This window comes from Periplaneta americana, chromosome 10 (genome assembly GCF_040183065.1).
Source record: "Periplaneta americana isolate PAMFEO1 chromosome 10, P.americana_PAMFEO1_priV1, whole genome shotgun sequence".
Lineage (NCBI taxonomy): Eukaryota > Metazoa > Arthropoda > Insecta > Blattodea > Blattidae > Periplaneta > Periplaneta americana.
Window position 1 is genome coordinate 177180483 of NC_091126.1, and position 15441 is coordinate 177195923.

General features: G+C 34.9%; 1 protein-coding gene across 1 annotated transcript in view; it reads left to right on the forward strand.

Annotated features, from left to right (window-relative positions):
• The window catches only part of Duba (Deubiquitinating enzyme A), a 50040-nt gene that overhangs the window by 8696 nt on the left and 25903 nt on the right, over positions 1-15441 (forward strand). The window contains exon 3 of the mRNA XM_069838513.1: positions 12624-12822. Within this exon, the coding sequence (XP_069694614.1) occupies positions 12624-12822 (199 nt within the window). The remainder of the gene's footprint in view (positions 1-12623; positions 12823-15441) is intronic.

Genomic DNA, 15441 nt, shown 5'->3' on the forward strand with positions numbered 1-15441 from the left:
TTTGTATTATTACATTATACTATCTTGAACCACAATAAAATGAAAAGGAGTAACGAGGAATCGAACCTGAGACGTTGACATCTAAATTCCGACGTTCGTCCGCTGAGCTACGAGGGCAAAAGTGTGGAAATATTTTCGGGAAAATTGGCCCAATCACACTCTAAGATTTTCTGATGATTTGTAGAAGCTAGTCCAGGATGCGGGGGGCAAAGGCTAATTGAGATTTCCCGGTCTGATCGGGTCAAACATCCTGATAGAATTAATATTTAACCCTTGCTGCGACTTTCGGTGAAGTCCAGAGGGCCCAATTAGTCAAATCCACTCTCCTCATCTCCACACTTGGGCCCCCTGGAATTTAATAAGATGCGAAAGAGATAGTGGTATGTGGAAAGCAACGGGATGTTACCGCATTTATACCTATCCTTCCCAAGAAAAACTGCAAACATGAACAAAGGAAGCTTTTAATAGAAGAAGAAGGATCTTCTGCGGACCTCTGGAAAAAGAACTATGGAAGAGAATAGTGAAGTGCTTTGTGTGGAGTGTGGCATTGTATGGGGAAGGAACATGGACATTACGACGAAATGAAGAGAAACGAATTGAAGCATTTGAAATGTGGATGTGGAGAAGAACGGTGTGTGTGAAGTGGACAGACAGAATAAGAAATAAAATTGTGTTTGAAAAAGTGAGTGAAGAAAGAATGATGGTGAAACTGATTAGAAAGAGAAAAAGGAATTGGTTGGGTCTCTGGTTGAAAATAATAATAGACGACATTAGGATATGTGGATCATATGTGGAGACTAAGAGGAAGGCAGAAAATAGGAAAGATTGGAGATTGCTGGGTTTGCAATAAAAAACCTGTCCATGGACAGAACACTTATGTATGTATGTACAGAATGCCTGGAATATCATGTCTAAGAACAGTCGCTATTTGCAAAGACTAGTCAATTCCATGCCCACTCGATTGCAAGATGATCGAGATAAGAGGAAGATAGACTAAATATTGAATTGTGACTTTTTGTTTTGTTTTTTGAACACTTTAATTGTTTGAATGTTTTAAGGCCGACTCCAGTAAATTTGTTTTGTTTATGTCACGAAAGATAATTTTATTGAGAATAAAATCTTTTTCCTTTCCATTTGCAGCCACAATATCATAATGATAAAGTCATGGCATAATATATTAATGAACCTGAAGTTAATTACTAAAATAATCGTAAAAGAGAAAGGAGCCATTATGTATAGTTTGTCTCTCTCAAAAACAGAACAAAAAAGAACATAAGAAGCACGAGGTTGTAGTCGAACGCAGGACCTCATGAATAAGAGGCCTGAACGCTACCATTACGCTATCGAACAACACACAGAATACTTCAATTATAACTGTAGATATCAGGCAGCGTGGTCCAACAACATGTAACATCGCCTGTCTCCGAATTGTAGCGAAGATACCCGAAGGGAATTTTGTTTCAGGAGAGCGGCCACTTTTTCTTTTGACAGCTGACCATAGAAAACTACCTTTTTACGTCACAAGAAGTGATAAGTGCAAATTTAAATGATGAAATTTGAGACAAAGTGAGGCCAAATTTTATGTCTGCAACATTTTTACCAGAAATTAGTTCTTTTACCAAAACATGGAATTCATAATTGGGATTTCCACTAACTTCCATCAGTCGCATGTGTATCAGATTGATACAAGCATACGTTTTTCTACCATCAATTTTTTAATTTCCATAGTTGTGGCTTTACTGTTACAATACCTTCCTATCTTCATACTTACTACAAGCCAGTGTCACTCAACTGTTTTAACCGTTAGTCTGTATGAGACTGCATTGCGACATACACTCCTCTGTGACACATCTTGGAAGACAAGGCTAACTAAGACTATTTGAAGAATTGTAAATGATGTGTCTGTGGTGATGATATGGCCACAATCTGTACAGAATGTTATCCTCAACTTCAAGGAAAAGAAGATTGCTTGAGTGATGACTGATAATTTAATGGACAACATAGAAGTGACGTATTTCGTGTTTCTCTGAGTAGGCTACACTTTACTTTCGTGTTTATTATTTATTTAATAGTTCGTATTCTTTTTAACTTCTAATCACTAAATTGTGCACCAATATGCCTGGGTTAAATCCCAAATCTCTCTGCAATACATATGAAGGGAAGGCATATGTCAGTGTTGATAGTGATTCGTCCGTCAGACAGGGACGTTAAGTTTGGCGGCCTCCTTGGTGCTATTCGACAGGAATACGGTACTTGCCGACACCGGATTTCCCCTTCTCCCTTCCTCACCTTCATCATCATCATCATCACCCATAAAAGTTATTTGGAAAATATGCTACAAATTTTTACACTTTTATGAGAAATTTATGTGAGTTCGCGACCCTTTTCATTCTTACAGTTACGAGAATGACCTTTCGTTATCGAAAAAAGAACAGTTAATTGAACTTTCAAGTGACTAGTCACCTTAAAAGGCAATTCCGTGATCTTGGTTTGCCTTGATTTTGGATCTTGCCTTCAGTGAAAAGTAATGTTCCTAATTATCTGAAGAAGCATCGAAAATGGTCGTGCAGTTTTCAACAGCCTATCTTTGTGAGAAAGGATTTTCATTGCTCCTTCAAACAAAAACAAAATACAGAAACCAACTTAATGTATATGCCCATCTTTGTTTCTAAATGTCGGGGTTTTGCAAGTTTCATACACTCGTTCGACAACAATTCATAACACAAAACATACTGTGGATTCTGTTCACTTTCATCACCACACCAAGTAAATCCTAATTCCAAATACGAACTATCATATTTCCTACTGTATTTTTTCTTTGAACTGCTTGCTTCAACTTTAAAAGTAGACCTATCACATTTACTTACTGTTACAACACACATTTCACAGTAGAATTAGCATCGCCTGTATCACTTGCTTTTCTTTTCAAAGTCCCTGTTGTAAGCCACTTTTCCATTATTAAAATAATTTTCGAAAATATAATATTGAAACTGGAGTTAACTCACGACACATTTTGTCCAACTATAACTTAGCACTTCTGAAGATCTATTGAAACTACCAGATCGCTAAATTGGCAACTGTGAGCAAAACCAGTATTAAATAATAATAAATAATCAGCTTGTTGAAATATGGACAACACATGTTTACTTAAAACAGCAAGGGAAAGCAGGAGCAATAAAATCATATTGTATTGTTGTTTACTTCACCGCTTTTTTGTTGCCAACTCTTCCAATTTTTATCGGCACGTACTGCGATCCTCTGAAGTTAGTAACAATGGAGTCACATCCTTATATCCTGGAAATACCAGATTTATTTTTGCCTGTTCGTTTAAATGTTCATGGCTTTTAGAAAGTTTGGCTTAAACAGTACAGTATGCATTTTATGTGTACAATTTTTACTCATTTATGTTTTGTTATCTGCCTGCGAACTACAGATTTATAAACACTGCTTTAGATCAATCATACACTCACTATTACTTTGTCTTGCTGGCTACCTTGATCTCCTTTTTCTATTCTATTTTTCATTACAACCATAACTTTAATCTTCTTTATTTTATGATTCTTCATCCTCATTACTCTATTTTCTTTCAGTTCAAATTTGTAACCTACTATCCTTCCCTCATAATACTTATCACTAGTCATTTCTGTACACTATAACAGTACGTTTTTAACTTCACTATTTACCAAAAACCTCTCCCATCAAGTCACTTTGGTTCTCGCATTCATTTAAATCTAATGACTTATTCCAAATTGTCACTTTTATTCCTCATTCCTTAATTCCACTTTGAATCTTGCGTACACCACTTTTAACACTTGAATATAATTAATTGATGAACTAGTGGACAATTCCACCCAAAAATACACAACATAACAAACATAACCTTCAATCACAACAAAACCAATCTACTGGAAAAAGGATTAAAACATAACATACCACACAACAACACAGGACCAAAACAAAAAACACAGACAATTGTCAATACAGAAACACCAATACAAAACACAAAAACAGAACACCAAGAATACATCAGACAAGACATCATAAGACACGCAAACAAAATACACGAGCCCAACACAAACAAAAGAGAACAGGTAACAATAAAAACACTAAAAGCTAAACATTACATGAAAAACAAACATAACACAAACGCATACAAAACATATCTACATCTAGCGCACATCACTCACCATACAGAACTTGAAGAAATCATTACACACACTAACAAAATAATATCGAACATCAGCCACAAAATAAAGAAACGACACAACACCAAAATAGCAAAACTAAAAACACAACAAACAAAAACATACAAATCAGAACACAAATTCCACCCAAAAATACACAACATAACAAACATAACCTTCAATCTCAACGAAACCAATCTACTGGAAAAAGGATTAAAACATAACATACCACACAACAACACAGGACCAAAACAAAAAACACAGACAATCATCAACACAGAAACACCAATACAAAACACAAAAACAGAACACCAAGAATACATCAGACAAGACATCATAAGACACGCAAACAAAATACACGAGCCCAACACAAACAAAAGAGAACAGGTAACAATAAAAACACTAAAAGCTAAACAACAACATCACCTCATTTTCACTAAAGCAGAAAAAGGCAATTGCACAGTGATACTACACAAACAAGACTTACACAACAAAATAGAAACATACTTTAAACAAAACAACATCACAGAACTCGAAAAAGATCCCACCACACAATACTACAACACAATAAAAAACACAATCAATAAAAGCAAACACGTAATACCACACAACATAAAACACCAACTCAAACCAATCAAACCAGCAGCACCTAAACTCAATGCATTACCCAAAATACACAAAGAAAACATACCTATCAGACCCCTAATCAACTACAGACAGGCACCAGCACACAAATTAGCCACACACATGGACAAAATCATCAGAAACAACATAAAATTCAGAGAACAGGCAACAATAAAGAACACTATAGACCTTCTTCAACAAAACAAAACAACAACACATACCACACAGTGCAACACTAGCATCATTCGATATCAGCAACTTATACACTAATATACCAATACAGGACACATTACAGATACTAAAACAAATGCTCACAGATAACAACACACCACAAGAATACATCGAAGAAATCATCGAAATCACAGACATCATAACAAAGCAAAACTATTTCACACACAACAACAAATACTATACCCAAACAGAAGGATTGCCAATGGGATCACCCATATCCAGCATACTAGCAGAGATATTTTTACACAACATAGAACAAACATACATACTCAACAATGAACACAACAAGTATGCAGACAACATAATATACTGGCACAGATACGTAGACGACATACTCATACTATACAAAGGAAACAAAAGACAAATACACAAACTACACCAATACATAAACAAATTACACCCAAAACTTCAATACACACTAGAACTTGAAAACAACAACTCCATAAATTTCCTAGACATCACCATAACAAAAATCGACAACAAACACACCTTCAAAATATACAGAAAACCAACCACCACCACCACCCCACACATACACAACACATCTAACCACCACATACAACACAAACATGCTGCATTCAGGACAATGGTACACAGATTACTCAACATACCCATGAACCAACAACACTACAATGAAGAAGTGAACACAATCAAATACATAGCACAAGAAAATGGTTACAATCCAAACATAATAGACAACATCATAAGGAAGACAAAACAAAAACTTAACACAAAAATACACAAACACAAGAACACAAGAAATGCATCACACTAACATATGAAAACAAAAGCACACATAAGATCGCATCTTCATTCAGAAAACAGAAATACAACATAACATACAGAACAGAAAACACACTACAAAGACATCTGAACACACAAAAAACACAAACAAATAAATACGACCACACAGGTGTATACAAACTCAAATGTAATAGTTGCGACAAGTTCTACATAGGACAAACAGGCAGATCATTCCAAACACGCTACAAAGAACACATTAAAGCTATAACCAAAGAACACAATACATCTACATATGCCGATCACATAACCAATACTAACCATACATACAATAACATAAATACGGACATGGAAATCCTACACACACAACCCAAGAACCAAAAACTCAACACACTAGAACAATACGGAATATACAAACACACTAAAACACATCCCAATCAAATCCTCAACACACAGATCAATTTCAGTACACACACACTATTCGACTCCACACTTCAACACCTTCCAACAATAAAACACACCCTCTTAACAGGCAGAGAATTTCGAGATGACGCCGCGATCTAGTAGGCTCTGATGATGGTGCGTGAAGCACTGAAACAGCTGTAAGTCGGACAAATATTACATATTTAACACGAGTAAGTCCACTAGTTCATCAATTAATTATTAATCTTTTTATCAGTTCACTTATATCGATCTCTCCTTACTACTAATCTTATCTCTAATCATTGCTTCACTGTAAGACAAGATCGTTATTAGATGTGTTTCTTTCACTAGTTCACTGTCCCTTTCTTCACTCGTTACTTGCTTGAATTTCTTTATCTCACTTTTCTTCCTTATACTGTGTTTTGTTATCCTAGTTCACCTCTCCCTCCATACTTTTCGCCTATTTTTCTTTTCCCTATCGATCATTAATTGATCTTGTCACAGATTCGTTATTCACTTCACTATTTACTATAACAGCTTATTTCCACCCTCAAATAATTCCTACTATTCCCATCTTCGTTACCTTGTTGACGATATTAATCTATTCACTTGTCACTTAATACTACTACTTTTTTAAAACCAGTTCACTATTATTGGTCACTCATTACACTTCTAATAACACTATTTACTAATCATTGCTTCCCCTTAGTAAAACAGGTTTGTTATTTGATTGATCTTTTCCCTCGTTCACTGACCACACACTCCACTCTTTCCTTGCTTGCACCTACTCCACTCACTTGTCTTCCTTGTCGCTATCCTATCTCGTCCCCCCCCCTCCCCCCATCATAATTTTCACCACGTTTCCTTGTCCCCATCAACTCACTTAACATTTCACTTGACTCCTCAAATTTTTTTTCCAACATACTTATAATATTATCAATATCTGTAACAGTTGCTGGTCTTGAATCTTCTACAATCCATCGCTCTGTTATATCTTTGCCTTCTTTTTTCTTCTCTTCATTCACCCCTTTTTCAACATGTGGACTCGATGAAACACCTATCACTACTCACTTGTTACTGAACTTCCCTTTTCATATTCTACTTAATCTGTTCTTCTTGGATCTTGCCTGTTGTATGCTGATTTCGACATATTTCTTGCCTTGCTCTCATTCTCGGCCACTTCCTGATTCTGTCTCTACTCGATGCGTTGTCTTTGTTCTACATAATCAGCAGACATGCTTCATCATACATACTTCCCTCATCATTGCTGTCCTCATAAGCTACTGACCACAGTTACTGGTAACTGCTCATTTACAGCATTCACTGTTTCGTTTTTTTTTTTAGACGTTCTAAACTCTGAAATGATGCTAACCATTGCCTTGTATTTCCATTCTGTTTAATTTTGCTCCAATGATTATTTTCTTTTTCATTAATTTCACTGTTATGCCCTGAAGTCAACTGTTATAATGTTCTTCCTTCTTACATGTTTGACTCTCGCTCAACTGCATACCTGTCCCTCTGTCCATTGCTTACTGTTGGCCACATTTCTGATTTTGTCGATCTCATCACCTGTGCTCTTTTATTCTTGTTCAATCCGAATACGAATACTAGATAGTTTTCATTTTGGCGAATTGCCCCTTCTCTTTTGCTGCCTTCATGAAAGGGAGCAGTAACTTCAGTCTCTCTCCAATTTCAAAGCCACTTCTATTATTACTTTCGCCTTCTTCAATTTACTCAGTTTCTTAATATTTCCTTTCTGGTTATAGTACAATAAATAATTCTACTCATAACTCTCACCATAATTGGTCTCTACTTTATACGTCTGCTCGATGTGTTCTGTACTCATTTTCAATTTAAATCTCTCATAACACAGGTTGCGCTCAGAATCAAATGTTTCTATTTCAGATTCTCTTCCCTTTTCCACCACTCCGAAGAATAAGAACTTTTTCCTTTGACTCTTTTCCTGACCATTTATTATCCTCTTCAATGTTCTAATTCACTTCGCAAAATTCCAATCTTCTTTCTTTACTCTCTCTATTATTTGGCTGTTCTCACTTACTTTTTTCATGTTGCACACTCTTCTCCATTTTCAACTTACGGTATTGAAACTCTCTTTGCACATATCATGTCGAGCATTGCTTTCTGTATTGTAACTGCCAGGGCTCAGCTGTTATTGTGACTATTCACTTCAACTCCCTGTTGATGACTGGAAAAGATCATATCTTCCTCTTCAAATTTTTTAGAACATTTGAAAAGCCGTCTTTAATTCTCATTGCTACACATTTTCTGCACTGGTTTTGAGAGACATCTCCTTAACATTCATGCAAAAAGGAATTAACTTTTACAGGATATTTAAGTATGTTAATTTATTCTCCTCTTTCACATGCAAAATTTGTTGTAATGTTGTAAATAACTGATTCTTTTGCTTTTTAAATCCTAACAAATTTACATTATTTTAGTCCCTGAAGTAATTACGTATTAAAATGTTTATAAAAAAATATAATTGTATGTTGAAGAGTAGTGAAACTTTGATACTGTTATAGGTAATGATTGTCTCCTTGTATTACTGTACATTTGCTTGATTTCTCAGAATACAGTTCTTAATTTTGCAATGGTATTGTATATTAATGGTATTCAGATTTATTTTAATTCAAATAACAAATGATAACTCATTTATTTAATTAATTACTAAGTAATTAATAATTGGAATTCATTAATACATACCTTTTTACAGAATTCACAGTTGAGAAGGACTCTGTGTTTGTCCAAATATTTACCGTCGTATTATCATGCACTTAAACTACATCATTTTATGCTGCATATACAGTTAGTTAAACTTCGATATAGCAGTCCTCCTCATAAAAATTTCCTGCCTTTAACATTAATTTTTCCTGGTCCTGGGCATAGATATTTGTAGTATGAAGCCCTCTTTGCTAACGAAACCTGTTTCTGCTTGTAACCTTGACCAATAAGACTTACGTACATAGCGTCAAAAGTAGTGACGTCAATCTAAAATATGTCAGAATCCCACCATGCTAGGTGCCAGCCCGTCAGTTCAGTCTACCTGTTCGTGTTCACAGTGGCGTTGTTTCTTTGTGTCTCCTGTTCATCTGCTTTTCTTTCATTATGGCACCTCCAATGATAAGAAAGATATTTTCGGTGCTAGAAGTGTGTGAAATTCGTCGCAAATACGAGAACACCGCACTAACCCGGAAAGAACTTGCAAATCACACTGACTGCGAGGAACAAAGCAACAATGACAGCAGTGACACTCTGCTACCTTCACCTCTGCCAACAAAGTCAGCTGTGCTGGATGCATTGCCCACCATCAGAATATATTTGACTTCTCGTCCTAATGTGTCAGAAAATTCATTTCGAAATCTCCGCCACATTGACGACATCATGTGCACAGGGACAAACGATGATGTGACAGATTTCAAGTAATTATGTATTTTGATGTATACTGGAAATAATAAAATGAATACCTATACTACCATATTCAATATATGTGTTGTACATTGAAAACATGTGTTAAATCCAAATTCTCGCATATAGCATTTTCCCCTTTTATAGTATGCTTTTTGTCTGGTCTTTAAAGGAACATTATACCGAGATTTTAGTATATCTTGTCTTTGTGAAACTGTTACAATATATCTGAAACTTTCAGAAGGAAATTATTTTCTAAGTTACTTTTTTATTACTAACTGTTTGCCAATGATGATTGTGCCTTCCGTTGCTAAGTAGCCTACATGTTCTCCAGTAATTACAGCCAAAAACAATATGTAAGCATATTCCAAAAGTAGTGCCAGATTTCTTATATGTATTTTCGACGATTCTCTGGCTATAAATTGTTACATTGTATAAATTGCCTTTGTTTCCTACACATATTTTTGGAAGAAATTTTGTTTCTGTAGAATGTAATTCAGTTTGGATAATTAAAAAAAAATAATGAATAGGGAATGGTTTCTAACTGCAGACAAAGCTCAGTTCTGAACCAATGTATGAATCATTACCATTTCTCAATGAATTTTTACTTTCTATTGTCCCAGTTGAGAAAACTCAGAAATGGGCCATATTATAAATTAACATCAACAAGCCTTTATATAGTGATATGAAAGACGAAACTGTGGACTTTCTGTTAGTACATGAATGGAGTCATTCATTTTAAATAGGTACTTACGTCTTAGATTTTTTGGGTTATTAGTCCCTTGATGAGTTACTGCAGGTACTTGGAAATAACTGAACTCCGATTTTTTTTTTTTTTTGTATTATTTAGATTCTAATGGAAAAGAGATTCATTGGACATGTGAAAGACTGTTCAAACCTTCAGTATACATTTCGTAATGAAATTAATTGAGGACTTCACCCGAATAATGGCGTATAGTACACTGTAGTAAATTTTCGTAAGTCTAGCTTCAATATGTAACACAGGACACAATGTTACGTGTTTACGTTGAACGAGTGAACGCACCTACTACAGCGGCAGTCACATGCTGTTGCAAGCCGTACTGTAGTAGGCTAGTATTCTATGTTTAAGCCTACTTCAGGTTGTTAGTTCCAGCAGTGAATCATGACTGAAAATATGGAAAAAAGAAGCTTGTGAGGAAAACTAAATGGAAAACCGAAGAAAAGAAAATTAATAGAAACTGTGGCAAGTCATACACAACTTGTACAGGCAAGGAAATGGAAGAGAAGTCATTTACACTTGTAAAAAGATGATATATGAAAATGTGTACACATGAAATTTCAAAGGACGATCAATTCTCTATTTTTAAACTCTTTTGGGACATGGGTTCGAAATTAGAACAATATAATTTTATTACTTCTTCCCTTGAAAGAGTGAATCTAAAACCTAAGAAGCTTCAGTCTGTCAAGACTAGGGATAATGTTTGGAAAGATAGTGTTTTCTGTAATGGAGGTAAAAAAATTGATGTCAAAACTTTCTATTGAGTCTATTGCAAATTTCAGAGAAACGATTAACAGCAGTTCAGAATAAACTGGTTTCAGGTGACATCCTCAATGATAAAACGGGTACACACTTAAATCGTCCTTATACAATCATGATGCAAAAGTATAAACAACTGCAATACAGGACATCAGGGATATTTTTAGCTTGAACCTCATAATTTACATCATTTGTTTCCTTCAAGATTTGGAAGGCGGGAATGGAAGTGTCGCAGCTGAAACTTTTTTGAGTCCAACACAAATGAACCCAGTGCCTTTGAAACCCTCCAAGGCGGAGGACTGAAGAGATCTCTTACAGTTTTTAGATGAAGATGGCCAAAGTTAGCTGAGCTCAATGCTGAATAAAGCTGGGACATCATCACACAATGGTGAAGATGACTCTAGCAACAATAGTGATGATGTATAAAGAAGAAAAAGACATAAAGACAAAAAAACCATAAACTAAAAATGTAATGTTATTTTGTAGGCCTACTTGTGTGATTATTCAATATTTTTATTTAGTATGTTATGGTAAATGTATATTTTATTTTGTTGAATTTATTTTATTTTACTTTTTAAGACAAAATTATTAATAAAGTACGAGATGTTCCCATAAATAAATAATTTTCATGCAAAGTTAGACACTTAGAACATCAGAATAATTAAAAACAGTACTAAAACATATTGTCGCCGGAAAAAGGGCATATACAAAGTTCCATATTATATTTATTTACTAATAGCAGAAGGTACTATTTGCTGTTATGTTTCAATAATTTTATTTTAAATATCCTCGAAACTATTTAACAGTAATGAAAAACTTTTTCGACACAACTATGATGAACCTGACAGCTTACAAACATTGGAATTAGTTTATATCAGAACTACATTTTGCTGTATACGCCCTTATTCGGGTGATGTCCTCAATTGTTGGCATAATTAAATTAACATTACTGTATGTAAAATGCTTGAGAAATAAATATTGATTAGTGATGGAATTAATGGTAATTTTAGAATTTTTCGTGTTTAGTGTTTCATTTTTTTCTGACATCACATCAGAGGTCAATTTATAAATACTTTGGTAGTGGAACAAGAACTGCCCTCTTTCTGTGCTTTCCAGAAGTTGTCTTTTATTATTAGCATAGAAACAAGCAACTACTGCATTGAAAACTTCAGTTGAAATATTGGTGAATTCAAGGTAGATTTTGTGTTGTGGTTCTGGTGCAAATTTTCTCAAATTGTTTTTGCTTTGCCTTGGATATTTTTTCACCAATACCCATTGTTCCATTACCACAGCTTTATGAGGAAATGCGGAATATGCTAGTCAGTACAACACTATATCTGAATAGATAATTGTTGAATTGGAAGTGAAAGAATAGGTGTGGGAGACTTTCACTGGACTGTATATAAAATCTAACTAGAAACCTATCTATTGACAGCAAAATAAATTTTATGAATAATTTAAATTTCTTATTAAAGGACAACTCGGAGCAAACTGAGAGAACGGAATGCAACATCTTCACCCACATTTACTGTCAGCAGCAATGTTGCTGGATCTTCTCCAACGGCAGGTCCATCTGGTTTGATGGATGAGCTTGTCAATGCAAGTGGATACAATAGTGGTGATGAATATGGACCATGTGATTCTGGACATAACTCAGAAACAGAATGGCTGGAGGTAAATTATATTCACTTTGTGTTCTACATACGTGAAAATCAAAGTATTTCATGCTAATAACGAAACTAATAACGTGGTTCTTTATATTCAATTCTTTCTCTGAAGAAGCCACTTGAAGTTGAGTGGAGAGAGAACGAGAACAAAAGTCCCAGTATTAAATGTTCAGGAAGCAGTCCGTAACAACAGTTTGCTTCACATGTGATTTACAGGACGTTGGAGAAACTTCAGTTTATATTTTTTTGTGAAAATGGATTTAAGGAATGATTTTTGGGTACAATATATTACAATCCATAAAACCATATTTTTTTGTAGGTACTCTAGAAGAGCGTGACTTTGTCAGTAGTATGATTTTGAACAAAAAGTGACATTCTCTTCGTGTGCTTTGGATCTGTGGCCCATTAATTTTTGTTTTAACTCTCTTGTTACTGAAGGTAACACTGAGCTCTGAGCTTTTGTTTTGGCGGGTTTTCTGCAGCTGATTTTGTTTTTAAGGGTGTAGATTTGTTTATGAAGTTGAAGTTGAAAATTTGCTTAATTTGAAGGTCTTCATAACTTATAGAAAAGGTAATAAGGTAATTAAAATATCATTGTTATTTGTTGGTTAAATATTTATTCATACAACTGTATATAACCTATGCTTAACTCATTTTGATATTTCTAACCTCAAAATTTTTATGCCATTATTATATGTTATAGTTTGTTGAGGCAGGTGACTTTGGACAGTGTCCAAAGTCACCTTACTATACTAGACGGCATATTTGATGGCCATTGAGGTGGAGCTATGATAGAGGTGTTTGCCACTCGCATGTTCCACCTCCTAGCGTTGCCTAGTTCAGACCTAGAGTCATGCCACTATACACTTTATCCCTTCTGTTCGGAAAGACTATTTGAGACAGAGTCTTGGGGGGTATGTTCTATTGAAAGAGCTCACTGTACCCTTCATTACTGTCAAAATCCTATATTTGTAGGTGGTATAGTTGCTGAGAAATGATTTGTCTCATGTTTAACACTTGAAAAGTGTTTTTTAATTTTTAAAATGATTAATCAAAGCCATTCACTCAACATCACGATTCCTGATATATTTATTTGTCGTTTTGGACTGCTTATTTTGTACACCTATCAGTCCAAACTGAAAATCACTTTTGAAAAATAATAATAGAATAAAAATACTCACGCTAAGTTATGCAAGGAGCTATCAGAGAATATTTTCTTTCATTTAAGACATCAACATACAGAACTTAATGTATCAAGTCCCATGCATTGCGAAATGAATTCTTCATGTTTTGTTGTTTATTAGATCTCGGGCCACTTGTGAGAAGGAAGAAATGTTGAGATAATAAACCTTCACAATTCAAACACAAATACTGGCTTTGTTTATATGAGGCCTTACGAAAGATAATATTTATTCAGCTGGAAGAGACCCTGTGCTTAAACTGATACAGTCTACTTCTTTTCAGTCTTCAAATCACTGTGGTTGAGTGAAGGAGCAAATTTCATATTAAACAGTAAATCAGTGTGCCATACATAGTTCAATTAAATTAGTAAATTGTTATTGTTAATGTTATATATTTTACTGTGTTTTATTATTGCTTTAGTGTAGTGGACTATTAAGTATTAATAGTCATTGAAGTGCAAACTACGTTTTGTTTATAGTGTGTGTTGTTATTTTGTAAAATGTCTCTTGAGGCCAGACCAAGTACTGATTTTATTATTCACAAACGTGAAATTATTCGAGAACAAAGTAGAAAAATTATTTATAATGTATATAACTTCCTTTAGAAACTGTCTTCACCAGATTACTGTGAAAGTGTAGATTTTTCTAAAACACAGGAACTGACATTGGAGGCATACAAAGAAGGGAGTGTGCATTCAATATGATGGATTATTAATGAGGCTAAAAAAATCTGTCGAACAATCAAATGTGCCCATTTTCAAATCACCGAGTTAATAGCACAACAAGCCCAAAGTAAAACAAAATTAAATGATTTTGAGAAAGATGTACTATGCAGAACAATTATGCAGTTTTATGATGATGGCCAGTATCCCACGGCAAAGAAATTAACAATTGCAGTGAGGGAGAAAATTAATTATTAAGGGTCAGTTACTTCTATGTAGCGCATTTTAAGAAATTTAGGCTTTACATATAGGAAATGCAATGATGGTAGAAAATTCCTTATGGAAAGAGGAGTTATTGCAGCAGCTCGAATGCAATTTCTAAGGAAAATGGATAATCTCAGAATTTCGAAAGATGAAAGGCCAAGAATTTATTTAGATGAAACTTGGGTCATTCAAAATCATTCCAGAAAATACATTTGGCAGGATTCTCATGGTAATGGTGGTTTGAAAGTACCAATTGGTAAAGACAGCAGGTTGATTGTGTGTCATGCAGGTTCATCAAAAACAGGTTTCATACAGGACAGTAGTTGATCTGGTTGGCGAGTTGGTATAGCGCTGGCCTTCTGTGCCCAAGGTTGCGGGTTCAATCCCGGGCCAGGTCGATGGCATTTAAGTGTGCTTAAATGCGACGGGCTCATGTCAGTAGATTTACTGGCATGTAAAAGAACTCCTGCAGGACAAAATTCCGGCACATCCTGCGATGCTGATATAACCCCTGCAGTT